Source organism: Scyliorhinus canicula, chromosome 2, assembly GCF_902713615.1.
Source record: "Scyliorhinus canicula chromosome 2, sScyCan1.1, whole genome shotgun sequence".
In the NCBI taxonomy this organism is placed as follows: domain Eukaryota; kingdom Metazoa; phylum Chordata; class Chondrichthyes; order Carcharhiniformes; family Scyliorhinidae; genus Scyliorhinus; species Scyliorhinus canicula.
In genome coordinates, this window is record NC_052147.1 from 171,301,983 (window position 1) to 171,315,065 (window position 13,083).

General features: G+C 47.8%; 1 protein-coding gene across 2 annotated transcripts in view; it reads right to left on the bottom strand.

The window, feature by feature from the left end:
- Nucleotides 1–2,373: 2,373 nt before the first annotated feature.
- The window catches only part of LOC119961765 (spermatogenesis-associated serine-rich protein 2-like), a 230,787-nt gene continuing 220,077 nt past the window's right edge, over nucleotides 2,374–13,083 (bottom strand). Inside the window, exon 12 of one of the 2 annotated variants that reach the window (XM_038789045.1) lies at nucleotides 2,374–6,080. In XM_038789045.1, coding sequence (XP_038644973.1) covers nucleotides 5,673–6,080 — 408 coding nt within the window. In that variant the 3' untranslated portion in view covers nucleotides 2,374–5,672. The remainder of the gene's footprint in view (nucleotides 6,081–13,083) is intronic. The other variant, XM_038789046.1, reaches the window with a different exon arrangement.

The window sequence follows — 13,083 nt, forward strand, 5'->3', positions numbered from 1 at the left end:
GTACTCTAAACTTTTTTTTCATGACGCATGCCGCGGCCATTTCAATGATGTTGGCGCACGGGCAGCATGGTGGCATAGTGGTTAGCACTGCTGCCTCACAGCGCTGAGGTTCAGGTTTGATCCTGGCTCTAGGTCACTGTCCGTGTGGAGTTTGAACATTCTCCCCGTGTTTGCGTGGGTTTCGCCCCACAACCCAAAGATGAGCAAGGTAGGTGAAGTGGCCATGCTAAATTGCCCCTTAATTGGAAAAAATGAATTGGGTACTCTAAATTTATAACAAAAAAAATGGTGTTGGCGCATTCTCCACAGCCGATGGGCCAAGTTCCCGACGAGCGGGCCACATGTGGTCCCAGCGGTCGGGAACACAGCATACCGGCTGAGGCCTCTGTCGAGCACTGCCACATTTGGGCGGGATCCTTGCCGCTGGCTGGGGGGCTTCTGCTAGGGCTGGGGGGACTGTGGGGGTGGCTGTGGGGTTGCGGATGGCTGATTGGATTCGCGCACGGCAGATGCCAAGTTGTACGTCGTGACCGCTGCAGGTCTTCAGCAGTGTGCATTTGCGGCCCAGGACCCGGCTGTTTTCGGCACGGGCGGCGTGAGTTTCAATCGCGATTCTTTGGTCGTGAAAGACCACAGATGCTCCGCTGGCATCAGCACTTAGTCTCAGGAATGGAAAATCCAGCCCTGTAACATGTACGTTTTTTTTAAAAAACGTGGTGGAACAGAGTCACAAGACCACTAATTAGTTTTAACAAGAAAAATGTTTATTGAACGTGAAAAAATTGGATTATTGTACAATACATTTACTCCCCCTTTGGTTTAACAATTACACAAAGGTTTTGTGATTAAACCGGATTATAAAGTACAAATGGTCTCAATAACATACAAAATTACAGTGGTAAGACACACTCATCTCTGAAGCCAAGTGAATGTCGATATATTCCTCCTCAAAATTCCCCCAGATGATTCTTACACCATGAGCCATCTTGTCTCACTGAACTCTGGCTTCCATACGAGTAATCTCACATTCTGCTTTCAAAAGTCACACTTTTAAACCTTCATTCACATTATGCATTGCCTCTGCTGCTTCCATAGCAGGCTTTCAGGTTTTACACCCTGCAGGTTTCCTTTGTATTAAAAGCTTTTACACAAACTTCAAGGTCCAGCCATCAATTTTCGCATTGTTTCAAATAATTTCTACCAAACTAATGATTTCTCACAAACATTAGCACTATTGCAGATATATGTATGGCCTCTCATGATCCAATGCCCTTTCAACTCTGTGACTTTACTGAACAGTTCCCGCTCCCAGTGTCCTCTGTTCTGTCAACTCCAGACTTCTTGGAAACTTCTCTTAATTAGTTGGTCCTTAGGTTTTGAGGGTGTGGTGAATGCACTTCTAATGCATGAGCTGTCTGTACTGTCTGTATAATAATGTGACCCATGACCTGGAAGTGATGATACAGGCTACTTCCAGGTACTGTACTGGAACCCCGGTGGGCTCCGCCTCTGGCTCCGCCCTTGCCAGGGCGATATATAGTCCGGCCACCTGTGGGTGGCATTCATTTGTACAGTCGACTTTGACAGGCAAGTTCATGGATAATAAAGCCTCATGTTCACTCGTTCTCACAGTGAATTAACGGTATCACAAAGGGTGTTTTCTTAACTATTACTCCACAGTATGGCTTTTCGTCTAGTAAGGATGAGAGAGATGGTCCCTCTTTAACCTTCCAAAACCAACTGCTTCTAGCAGAGCTATGAGTGTTACATTCTCTCTCACCAGTCATCTGCAGCTACAATCAAATTAGCTAAAATAAAACTTAAAAGCTTCTCTACCTTGCAAAGCCACAGTTGCTAAACAACCACTGCTGTTTTATTTACTCTTCATGCCGTAGCCCTTTTTAAGCACAATAGAACCACAGTTGGAATTGAAACCAACCCTATACATACAATTACCTTTGTTCAGCATGAATCATCTACCCCTTAAAACTATCTTTATTTTGGAAACATGTCGAAGATGAAGTGATAATTTATGTATTTTCACATCTGTTAGTTTCCAACTCTAAAACCAGCAAAAATACCATGAACTGATTACAAAAGGTATTAAAGGAAATCAATTTAAGCACTGCAAATTGAACATGAAATCTGAGGATAGACAATTGTGCCACTGGCACGGTGGCACAATGGTTAGCACTGCTGCCTGACAGCTCCAGGGACCCGGGTTCAATTGCGTCCTTGTGTGAATGTCTGTGTGGAGTTTGCACTTTCTCCCCATGTCTGCGTGGGTTTCCTCCGGGTGCTCTAGTTTCCTCCCACAGTCCAAAGATGTGCAGGTTAGGTGGATTGGCCATGCTAAATTGCCCCTTAGTATCCAAAAGGTTACGTGGGGTTACTGGGGATAGGGTGGGCTTGAGTAGGGTGCTCTTTCCAAGGGCCGGTGCAGACTCGATGGGCCGAATGGCCTCCTTATGCACTGTAAATTCTATGATTAATCCTTCTTTTTGTTTGGATGTGATTCAGCAACCATGTGCGGATTCAGCCCAGTGCGGATCCATTTGCAACGAGTGAATTGCACGTGAGCCCCAAATCAGGCTGATTGTGTGTCACTTGACTCATCCATTGTCTGGGATTCAATGGTCGCGCTTGCAAGACCTCACCAGAGCGCCACGCAAATATGGACCAGGCATAATGGCTCCTTGAGGGGTCTCGCAGGGCATTAGTAACCCCTGGATGGTCAGGAACAGGGCAGGGGGTACCCTGGCATTTTCCCTGGCAGCTGGACACCTGGGCACTGCTGGCCTGACACCCCGGGAGTGCCACACAGTGTCCATGGCACTCCCAGGGTGCCCACGTTTCAGGTCAGCACTACCAGCGGTTGAGTACAGAGGACGGGGGCCTTGCCAATTGGAGGCAGGTAGGGGCGTTCCTGGGGCCCAGAGAAATTGAGGAGGGTTTCCAGAAAAAGGGGAGATAGGGCGGGCTGTATGGGGTGGGGAGAAAGATCGGGGCTGCCAATCAAAATGCCGCCCTAATCTGCGAAAAACTTTTCCTGATGGTGACATCAGCAGAAAATTCTTCAGTGCTTCCTCAGCAGGAAGAAACTCTCCAAGGTCAAAAAAAGCAGCAAAGCGTCATTGAATATTAGAGTGTTTCTCGGCGCTGCAGCCACGAAGAAACATCCTGCTAAACGTGTCCAAATGTAGACCTTACATTTGTCTGCTGAATCAAGCCCTTTATCTCAGGTTTAAGATTAAGCTGCATTGAACTGGGAGAATTTTCTTTTCAGCTTCAAAAATTAAACTCTGATTGGACCTTACAGCTAATCTAAAACTTTTCGACACTATCAGCAACTTTCCAGGATTAAAAGCAATTCTCTTGAGATCAAATACACGAGATTGATTTTTTCATGTCAGACAGGAATGACTGACGGCTTGACTATGTCCCAACACTGAATTAGTGGGAAAGACTTTAGCTCTATCACTGCGACCCCACTTGTTGTACACCTTCACTAACAAAACAAACACATTTAAGGCACACAAGTGGACTTTGTACCCTACTTGGAATCTAGATTGAACCTAAGATACAAGATCATCAATCCGTTCCAATGAAAACAACACATGTTGGACAAACAGCACCAAGGGTGGCAGTCCATGACTTGTCCCAGAGGAACCATGAGACTAAGGTGGACATTTGGTAAACATAAAGTGGCTGGAGTACAAAACAGCAGTGTACATCGTAATGTATATTCTTGCATTCATTAGCTGTAGCTACAATGACAGGCCATGAGAATCAGTTGAATTCAAATCCGATTACATGACAAGTTTCAATCACTTTTAAATTCAAATTAGGGGTTTCTAGTGAATCTTTGGTCCATTTCTTTTGAGAATTCACTTAATGGCTCTGTTGTATTGAAGGCACTTTTCTTCAGTAAAAAAGCCATTAGATTTGCATCATCCATAGCAATAATGGGTCAATGCAAAAATAATTTCTGCTTCATTGCTCAAGTATCAATTATTGATGGAGAGTTCAAACTATGTCCACAGATTTATGATTACAAATTCAAACTCTGGGGTGAGAAAATACTTTTGTTTCTTAAAATGGGAATCAATGAACCAAAAACAAATCACTGTGGGCCATATGTTTCCAATGATTCCTGAGTGTGTTCCTGTCAGATTCTCTATACATTTTGGGGCTGATGGATTTAACTTTCAGAATCAAAGACTGATTTGTTGATATTGCCTAGTTATGAGACCTGTAGCAGAATCCTTAAAATAACTGCTATATTTCCAAATTCAACAAAGAATGCTTGCAATGATCTTCAAAAATTGAATAAACAGGTAAAGCTTTTAGATGGAAAATTATTTTAAACAATCAAAAATATTCATAGAACATGTTGGATTTTCCATCCTCTTGTTAAAAATTATTAATAGAAAGGTGAGTTTAAAATGAGGGTAACGGATGGTCCACTAACATTCACAGTTATGTTGCCATTTTCTTCCCTGGTGCTGCAGCCAAAATGGCTGCTTTGACATGTGTTATCACCAAAAGTCACTTTTGAATGTATATAGAAAGTGCCCGACTGGCGAGTCACAGTTTTAAACTGTGCTTCTGTGTCAGAGCCAAATAATGAATTAAAAAATAGTTTGGCTGAAGCAGAATGCCCACAACATTGCACCTGTGCTCAGAAATGTTGGTGTATGCTTTCTGTACATGTCATACATATGCAATGATTCCCTGGAACATTTCCTGACAAAAAAGTTCAAGTAATCTAATAATATGTATCATGCTATGATTCACTCTGGTGAAGAAATGCACTTTTGCCTCTTTCACTTAGAATAAAAATGTATTTTCTGATAGGACATTTAAATTTTTGCTTAACACTGAAAACAAATGTCTTGCATCAGTGGCTCTTTTGCTCTATTGCAGTCATCACACTCCCAAGCAGCATCATTGGCTTGTGCTACTTGGAAGTATAACAAAGACATCACTCCTCTGAGCACCTATGCAGGATTAGTGACTCAGATCAATAGGCAAGAGCTACTCTTTTGCTGTCTGTACTTTTGTCCATGGTTGAAGTGAACTGGAGAAATCTTAAAGGTCCTACAAATCAGTAGGTTTTTAAAAAAAAAGCAATGTAATCACTTTTGTTTTTGATTTTCTATCAAGAAATAATTCATTGCTACAGTGCTTTGTCAACTAGCCATGTAACTTGGAGTCCTGATTCTAAAATGGCCTGTTATCATGGCTAAGAATCAAACATATCAATAAAGTCCCTTTGTGTTTAAAAAAAATGCTTGACAAACTTTTCTGGTTGTTTGATAAACGTGATGGGAGGGTGTAATTTGCAAAAGATGATGCTGCATCATAATTTTTTTCATGCATGTCCTTGACATTGAACCATTTAACTTTAATGATCACATTTATGAGTTTACAAGCCCTCTTAAGGCCCTTCTCTCACCTCTCTCCCCTCCCAAAATTAGCATTGCAACTTTCAGCAACATTTGAAACTCTTTGCTCGATAAATGCTATTTTCATTTTTTTTTTAATGCCTATTTTCAGATACCTGATGTGAGGCAAGAAAACAATAAAAAGTCATTTTTTCTCAACATGCAGAAATTGCATAAAGGTAAATTATGAAAGAACTTGCAGCAAAAAAATGGTACTCCAATAAATTAAGCTACTGCAGTCATTCTATTCGGTATAGACAATACATTGGTATCAATGGATGTTTCTGGCTTTATAGGACATGTCCTATACTGAGAAACTCTGTCACTGAGGACTGCAGACATAGTGGTAGCTAACTTGGGGGTTGCCGATTGGGAGTTGATTTCAGCAGGCAGTAGAGGATCATTGGAATTAGAATCTGTTAGTCGCGGTTTGTCTGTATTATATGAGAAGCCCTGATGTTTAGGCCTGCTGTGTTGATGCTGGTTTTTATTGTCATTGTGGGGACGTCCCCTTCGGCTCCTGGTCCTAGCATCATCTGATCTCGCAGGAAAACTACTTTCACTGAACCTGTGACTTTGCGCTCGAGTGTAGAATCCTCGTCTTTGACCAGATGGGGTGTTATGTTGATAATTCTACATGAAAGGATGAAAAAGATAAACTTGATTATGTTTACTTTAAAATAAGAGTATGGTTCTAATTCACATGACAAAGGAGAAACAGCTTTGGCTCATAAAATACTGTAAAGTACAATTATAAAATGATCTAATTGATAATAGACCCAACAGCTCTTACCGTCCAACAATCTGTTTGAGCTAATGGTGGAACTGAGCATTCATATTTGAAATTGTTGTGTTAACCTATCCGCATGTGAAAAGAAGAGCTATCACCTGGCATTACTGACATTTTCTCGAGTACCTTTATTCTTACAATGCATAATAAGCAGGAGTTCCAAATTCCCCGACTTTCATTATCCATTAAGTCTTCTGTTTCTTCTCCTGTCGATAGATCTTGTTCATGAAAGTCGTGGTTGCAAGGTTAATAAATAAAAGACTAGGATTTAATATGACCCTTGTTAACTTGATTCAATGTCAGGACATTGCCTACCTTTTTATTAATCCTTTCTGATGAATACAATGATCAGAGTTAATGACTAAAATTGTTGCTGAGGTTCACCTCTCCGTGTTACAGTGTGACTAGCTCGCAAGATGCAGTTTTTATTACAATTAATTTTTAAATTAGATTAAATAAAGCAACGTGATGGTGTAAAGGATAGCTTGGCATTCTGGAAAGATTGAATCAAATATGCTGAAGTACATATTTCATGTGAACCTACCTTGTGCTCTGGATGATATGATTTTTTTTGTATTCTCCTCACTATTCAAAGTTGAGTAATTTTCTACATTCGACCCTAAAGCCTATAAATCTGGATGTGTAGCAGTGATCACGCCTAAAATAGGTTTTTGGCCCTTTGTATTAACAAATGATAGACCTAATGGATTGTGCGTTGTTGGGATTCTCCGTTGTGCCGGCAGCCCGGGGATTTCCCAACAGCTTGGGGCTGCCCACGGCTGGTGAGCCGGAGAATCCCAGGGGCACGCTTCACCAGATATCTGGTGCGGTGGGACGGAGAATCCCGCCCAATGTCTTTTGTGAACAGAAGATGATGCTACTTTCTGACAAAGTTGTTGTCCCCCTACCTGCTATCCCTTCTTGTTTTCCCTCCCATCCTGCACATCCATCCTTCCTCACTTCCTCTACAATACCAGGAATTGTGTGATTTTCAACCATGCCCCTTTTGCAAGATACCCAGTACTCGCTAATGCTGTGTGGCTGAATGGGAATGAGACACAAGATTGGTGGTCCTGAGGATATCACCATTCAGGTGCAGTGATTGACGTCTGCAACATGTGTCCTGTGCATGTGCCCAGATTTCTAGGTCCCAATGTCAGATTCGGAAGGGCAGGTGCAAAGCAAAGCTCCTTGTTCTCCGATTCTACAAGGCACTTTTTCCCCTATTTCAGGATGATTAAGATATTAACTTCCAAATATTAACCTGTTAGTAATTGAGATGGCTAATTTAATACTAAGTTCAGTATTCTGCTAAGAAGCTTTTGGGAGCAATTTTATGGCCGCATCACGCTTGAGCGTAAGCGCAATGCAGGCATTAGATTAAGGGAGAGGCCAATATTGAGAACTGCGCCTGGCGCCAATCAGTTTGCGACCTAACTGGCCCGACCCCATTGACAAAATGAGGGATCCCGCCGTGGCATGCGAGAGACCACGAATCATCACTTGAAACCAATCTCCAGACAATTAATGGGAGCGACCCCCCCTATCCAACGGTCTCCCGCGATCTAACCGTCTCCCCAGCAAGTTGTCATGCGGGCGCCGATTAGTACACCTTTTTAAAAGCGTTAAGCTGGCTGAATGGCTGATGTGGGCATCTCAGGAGGTGAGTAGCCATCTTTGCTCCCGGGCAATGAGCCCAGGAACACTGGGGTTGCTGCTCCAGTGTTTCAATGCGGGGAGGGAAGCCCCCCATGAGAGGCGGCCTTGGTTGGTGGGGGGAGCGTGGGCCGCCATCAGTGTAGGGGTTGCCCCTGGGCTAGAGCGGGTGGAGGTTGATGCACCATCAATTGGACTCGAGTCGTAGTGAAGTTCCAAACAACAGGCTTTAATACGCTAGATGTGAGCCCGGCAGTGGTTGTACAGAGAAAGGCCGATTGCCAGCCGGTATTAGGTCTTGTACCCCGCCTTGTAGGTGGAGCTACCAACCTCTCAGCCAATTGGCGGGGAGTCACATGACTAACCACAGCCAATTGGCAGAGAGGCACATGACTTGCCTGGGCCAATGGGCAGCGAGACTGCTGTACCAATGGCAGCTTGGTTCTAAGGTAATATGATCTCCCTGGTCATACTACCACATTCACCCCTTGTTGAGAAAGAAGCGGGGAGGGGGGTAGGAAGGAGTGATGGGAGAGACGGGGGGGGGGGGGGGGAGGTGTCCCATAAGACTGGTAGTATGACTAAAGACCTTCTCAAGTAGCACCGAGGTAGCTATGGCTGCTCACTGTCCCGCAACGAACGTGTAAGAAAAACCAACGTACTATATACAGTGTACAGGAGAAATAAAACAACAATAACCATAATAATAATAATAAAAAAACACAGGCAAGGAACATATGCAGAACATGAAAGTCCATAAGGTCCATCAAATTGATTCGATCAGCCGGATGGGTGCCTTCAGTGTCCTGCCGGACCTGCGCAGCGGCGCCGGTGACGTTGGAGCAATGGTCGTCCGTGACTCCGGGAGCGGCTGTCATGGTCCTGTCTCCGTACCGCTGGTCGGAGCTAGTGGTAGTCGGGCTGGGGGTTCCTGTGCGCTGGATTGCGGGGGCGCTGGGGAGTGTGGCCGCACTCCGGCGGGTGCCAGGTCCCGAAGGGAGACCGTGTCCTGTCGTCCGTCAGGATACGTACGCGTACTGCGGGTTCGCGTGGTGTAACTGGACTCTTTCAACCAACGGGTCGGACTTGTGCACCCGCACATGCTTCCGGAGCAGGATGGGCCCGGGGGTGGCCAGCCAGGTCGGGAGTGGGGTCCCAGAGGAAGACTTCCTGGGGAAAACAAGAAGACGTTCATGAGGTGTTTGATTCGTGGTAGTACAGAGGAGAGACCGAATAGAGTGGAGGGCATCTGGGAGGGCCTCTTGCCAGTGGGAGACCAGGAGACACCTGGACCGCAGGGCCAGTAGGACGGTCTTCCAAACCGGTACCGTTTCCCCTCTCGACCTGACCGTTACCCTGGGGGTTATAACTGGTCGTCCTGCTAGAGGCGATTCCATTGCTGAGCAGGAATTGTCGCAGCTCGTCACTCCCGGTTGCTGTTGATGTATGCGGGGTAACCGAACAGTGAGAAAATGGAGTGGAGGGCCTTGATAATTGTTGTCGTGGTCATGTCGAGGCAGGGGATGGCGAACTGGAAGCGGGAGTACTCGTCAATCACATTTAAGAAATATGTGTTGTGGTTGTTGGAGGGGAGGGGACCATTGAAGTCCATGCTAAGATGTTCGAAAGGGCGGGAAGCCTTTATCAGATGCGTCTGCTCGGGGCGGTAGAAGTGCGGCTTGCATAACGCGCAAATGTGGCATTCCCTGGTTACAGTCCTGACCTCCTCGATGGAGTAGGGCAGGTTGCGGGTCTTGATAAAATGAAAAAAACGGGTGACCCCCTGGATGGCAGAGGTCCGCATGGAGGGTGCGGAGGCGGTCCACCTGTGCGTTGGCACAGGTACCGCGGGACAGGGCATCAGGAGGCTTGTTGAGCTTCCCAGGACGATACAAGATATCGTAGTTGTACGTGGACAACTCGATCCGCCACCGCAAGATCTTGTCGTTCTTGATCTTGCCCCTCTGTGCATTGTCAAACATGAAGGCTACGGATCGTTGATCTGTGAGGAGGGTAAACCTCCTGCCGGCCAGATAGTGCCTCCAATGTCGCACAGCTTCGACAATGGCCTGTGCCTCCTTTTCCACCGAGGAATGGCGGAGTTTGGAAGCGTGGAGGGTCCGGGAGAAAAAGGCTACAGGTCTACCCGCTTGGTTGAGGGTGGCCGCCAGAGCTACATCGGACGCGTCGCTCTCAACCTGGAATGGGAGGGACTCGTCGATAGCATGCTTCGTGGCCTTTGCGATGTCTGCTTTGATGCGGCTAAAGGCCTGGCGGGCCTGCATCGACAGGGGAAACGTGTTAGACTGGATGAGGGGGCGGGCTTTGTCGGCGTAGTTAGGGACCCACTGGGCATAATAGGAAAAGAAGCCCAGACAGCGTTTGAGGGAGTTGGGAACGGGGAGTTCCATTAGGGGGCGCATGCGTTCGGGGTCGGAGCCTATCACTCCATTACGCACTAAGTAGCCGAGGATGGCTAGACGGTCGGTGCTGAACACGGACTTGTCCTTATTATATGTGAGGTTAAGGAGTTTTGCGGTACAGAAGAATTTTCGGAGGTTGGTGTCGTGGTCTTGCTGGTCATGGCCGCAGATGGTGACATTGTTGGGATACGGGAAGGTGGCTCGTAAATCGTATTGGTCAACCATTTGGTCCATCTCCCTTTGGAAGACCGAAACCCCATTTGTGACACCGAATGGAACCCTTAAAAAGTGGTAGAGTCGCCCATCCGCTTCGAACGCAGTGTACTTTTGGTCACTCGCACGGATGGAGAGCTGGTGGAAGGTGGACTTAAGGTACACCGTAGAGAAAACTTTGTACTGCGCAATCCTGTTAACCAGGTCGGAGATACGGGGGAAGAGGATACGCGTCCAGCTGCGTAAACCTGTTGATGGTCTGACTGTAGTCAGTGACCATCCGGTTTTTCTCCCCAGTCTTAACCACCGGCACTTGGGCTCGCCAGGGACTGTTGCTAGCGTCTTTGACCCCTTCCTTCAGAAGCCTTTGGACCTCGGACCTGATGAAGATCCGGTCCTGGGCACTGTACCGTCTGCGCCTGGTGGCGACGGGTTGGCAATCCGGGGTGAGGTTTGCAAACAGGGAAGGGGGGTCGACCTTGAGGGACGCGAGGCTGCAGACAGTGAGGGGGGGAATAGGGCCGCCGAATTTAAAAGTTAAGCTTTGCAGGTTGCACTGAAAGTCCAGTCCTCGAAGTGCCGGTGCGCAGAGGCGGGGAAGGATGAGGAATTTGTAGTTTTTTAAAACTCTCCCCTGGACCGTGAGGTCCGCCACGCAGCACCCGGTGATTTGGACCGAGTAGAACCAGATGCCAGAGCGATTTTGTGCTTTACTGGATGCACGGGGAGAGCGCAGCGTCTTACCGTGTCGGGGTGGATGAAGCTCACTGTGCTCCTGGAGTTCAATAGGCAGCTCATCTCGCGACCGTTGAGGTAGATCTGTGTGGTCGCCGTGGAAAGCGTGCGGGGCCGTGATCGATCCAGCGTCACCGAGGCGAGTCGTGGCAGGAACTCGAGAGTCGTCATCCAATACGGAGAAATCGTTTGTGAGGTCTTCCGTGCCGATCCAAGATGGCGGCGCCCGTAGGCCGCACGTGGTGGGGGATGAACAAGATGGCGGTGCCCAGGGGTCGCACGTGGAGTCAGGGGCCCAAAATGGCGGCGCCCGCGGGCCGCACGGGGCCCTAGAGGAGTGCAGGGGGGGACCTGCGGTTGCTGTCCGGGACGGTAGCGACCGACTTGGAGAGACAGACGGCCGCAAAGTGGCCCTTTTTGCCGCAGCTTTTGCAGATTGCGGTGCGGGCCGGGCAACGCGGGCAGGGGTGCTTGGCCTGACCGCAGAAATAGCAGCGGGGGCCCGTGGCCTTATCGGGGCGTCCTGCAGCACAGGTATGGGGGTCCGAGTCGGCGGGGTTGAGGGGGCTTGTGTGCCACGCTGCCCAAGGGGTTGACGTGTGGCCGGGGGCATACGCGCACACGTTGCGATCAGCAACCTCCAAGGAGGTTGCGAGGGTCCGTGCCTCAGTGAGGCTTAGAGTGTCTTTTTCTAAAAGTCTCTAACGTATTTGGGGTGACTGCATGCCTGCCACGAAGGCGTCCCTGATCAAGAGTTCGGTGTGCTCCGCAGCAGTGGCCTGCGGGCAGGCGCAATTTCTCCCCAGGACAATGAGGGCCCGATAGAATTCGTCGAGGGACTCACTGGGGAATTGTTGCCTTGTTGCCAGGAGGTGCCGTGCGTAGACCTGGTTTACTGGCCTGATGAAGTGTCCTTTTAGTAGATCCATAGCGACATCATAGTCCAGTTCGTCCTCTATCATAGAGTAAACGGCGGTGCCCACGCATGAGTGGAGGATGTGGAGTTTCTGCTCCTTTGTTCGGAGGTTTTCTGCAGTAGTGAGGTAGCTGTTGAAGCACGCCAGCCAATATTTAAAAGTAACTGAAGCTTTTGCAGCATGCGGGCTGATTCGGAGGCATTCTGGCTTGACCGGTAGTTCCATTTTCAAAGTCTAGCGTATTAAATTGATGCACCATCAATTGAACTCAAGTCATAGTGAAGTTCCAAACAACAGGCTTTAATGCGCTAGATGTGAGCCCGGCAGTGGTCGTACAGAGCAAGGCCAACTGCCAGCCGGTAAGATTTCTTATACCCCGCCTTGTAGGCGGAGCTACCAACCTCTCAGCCAATCGGCGGGGAGTCACATGACAGCCACAGCCAATTGGCAGAGAGGCACATGACTTGCCTGGGCCAATGGGCAGCGAGACTGCTGTACCAATGGCAGCTTGGTTCTAAGGTAATATGATCTCCCTAGTCATACTACCACAGAGGTCTCAATGCCCATGGGTCCACCGTGCACCCCCTGGATCATGTATACTTGTAACAGGGGCAATCCGAGTCCCTGCCTGTCTGTCCCACCACTCAGCCATAACTCCTACTGACCGTGGAGGCCTCTGGCCATGTGGCTGAAGGCTATTGCTAATAGGGAATTTGAAAACGGTGTTAAGTGAGAACTTCAGATCTCCCAAGTGGATTCACGTGGGTATGCGTGTCATGTAGCATATCGGAGTTATTGCCAAGCATTCCAATCAGATCGTGATGCCTTGACACAGTGCTTGAACACTGCATGAAGCAACAACTCGGTTGCAGCAGCCAACATCCAAACAGGCAGGGGCTGGG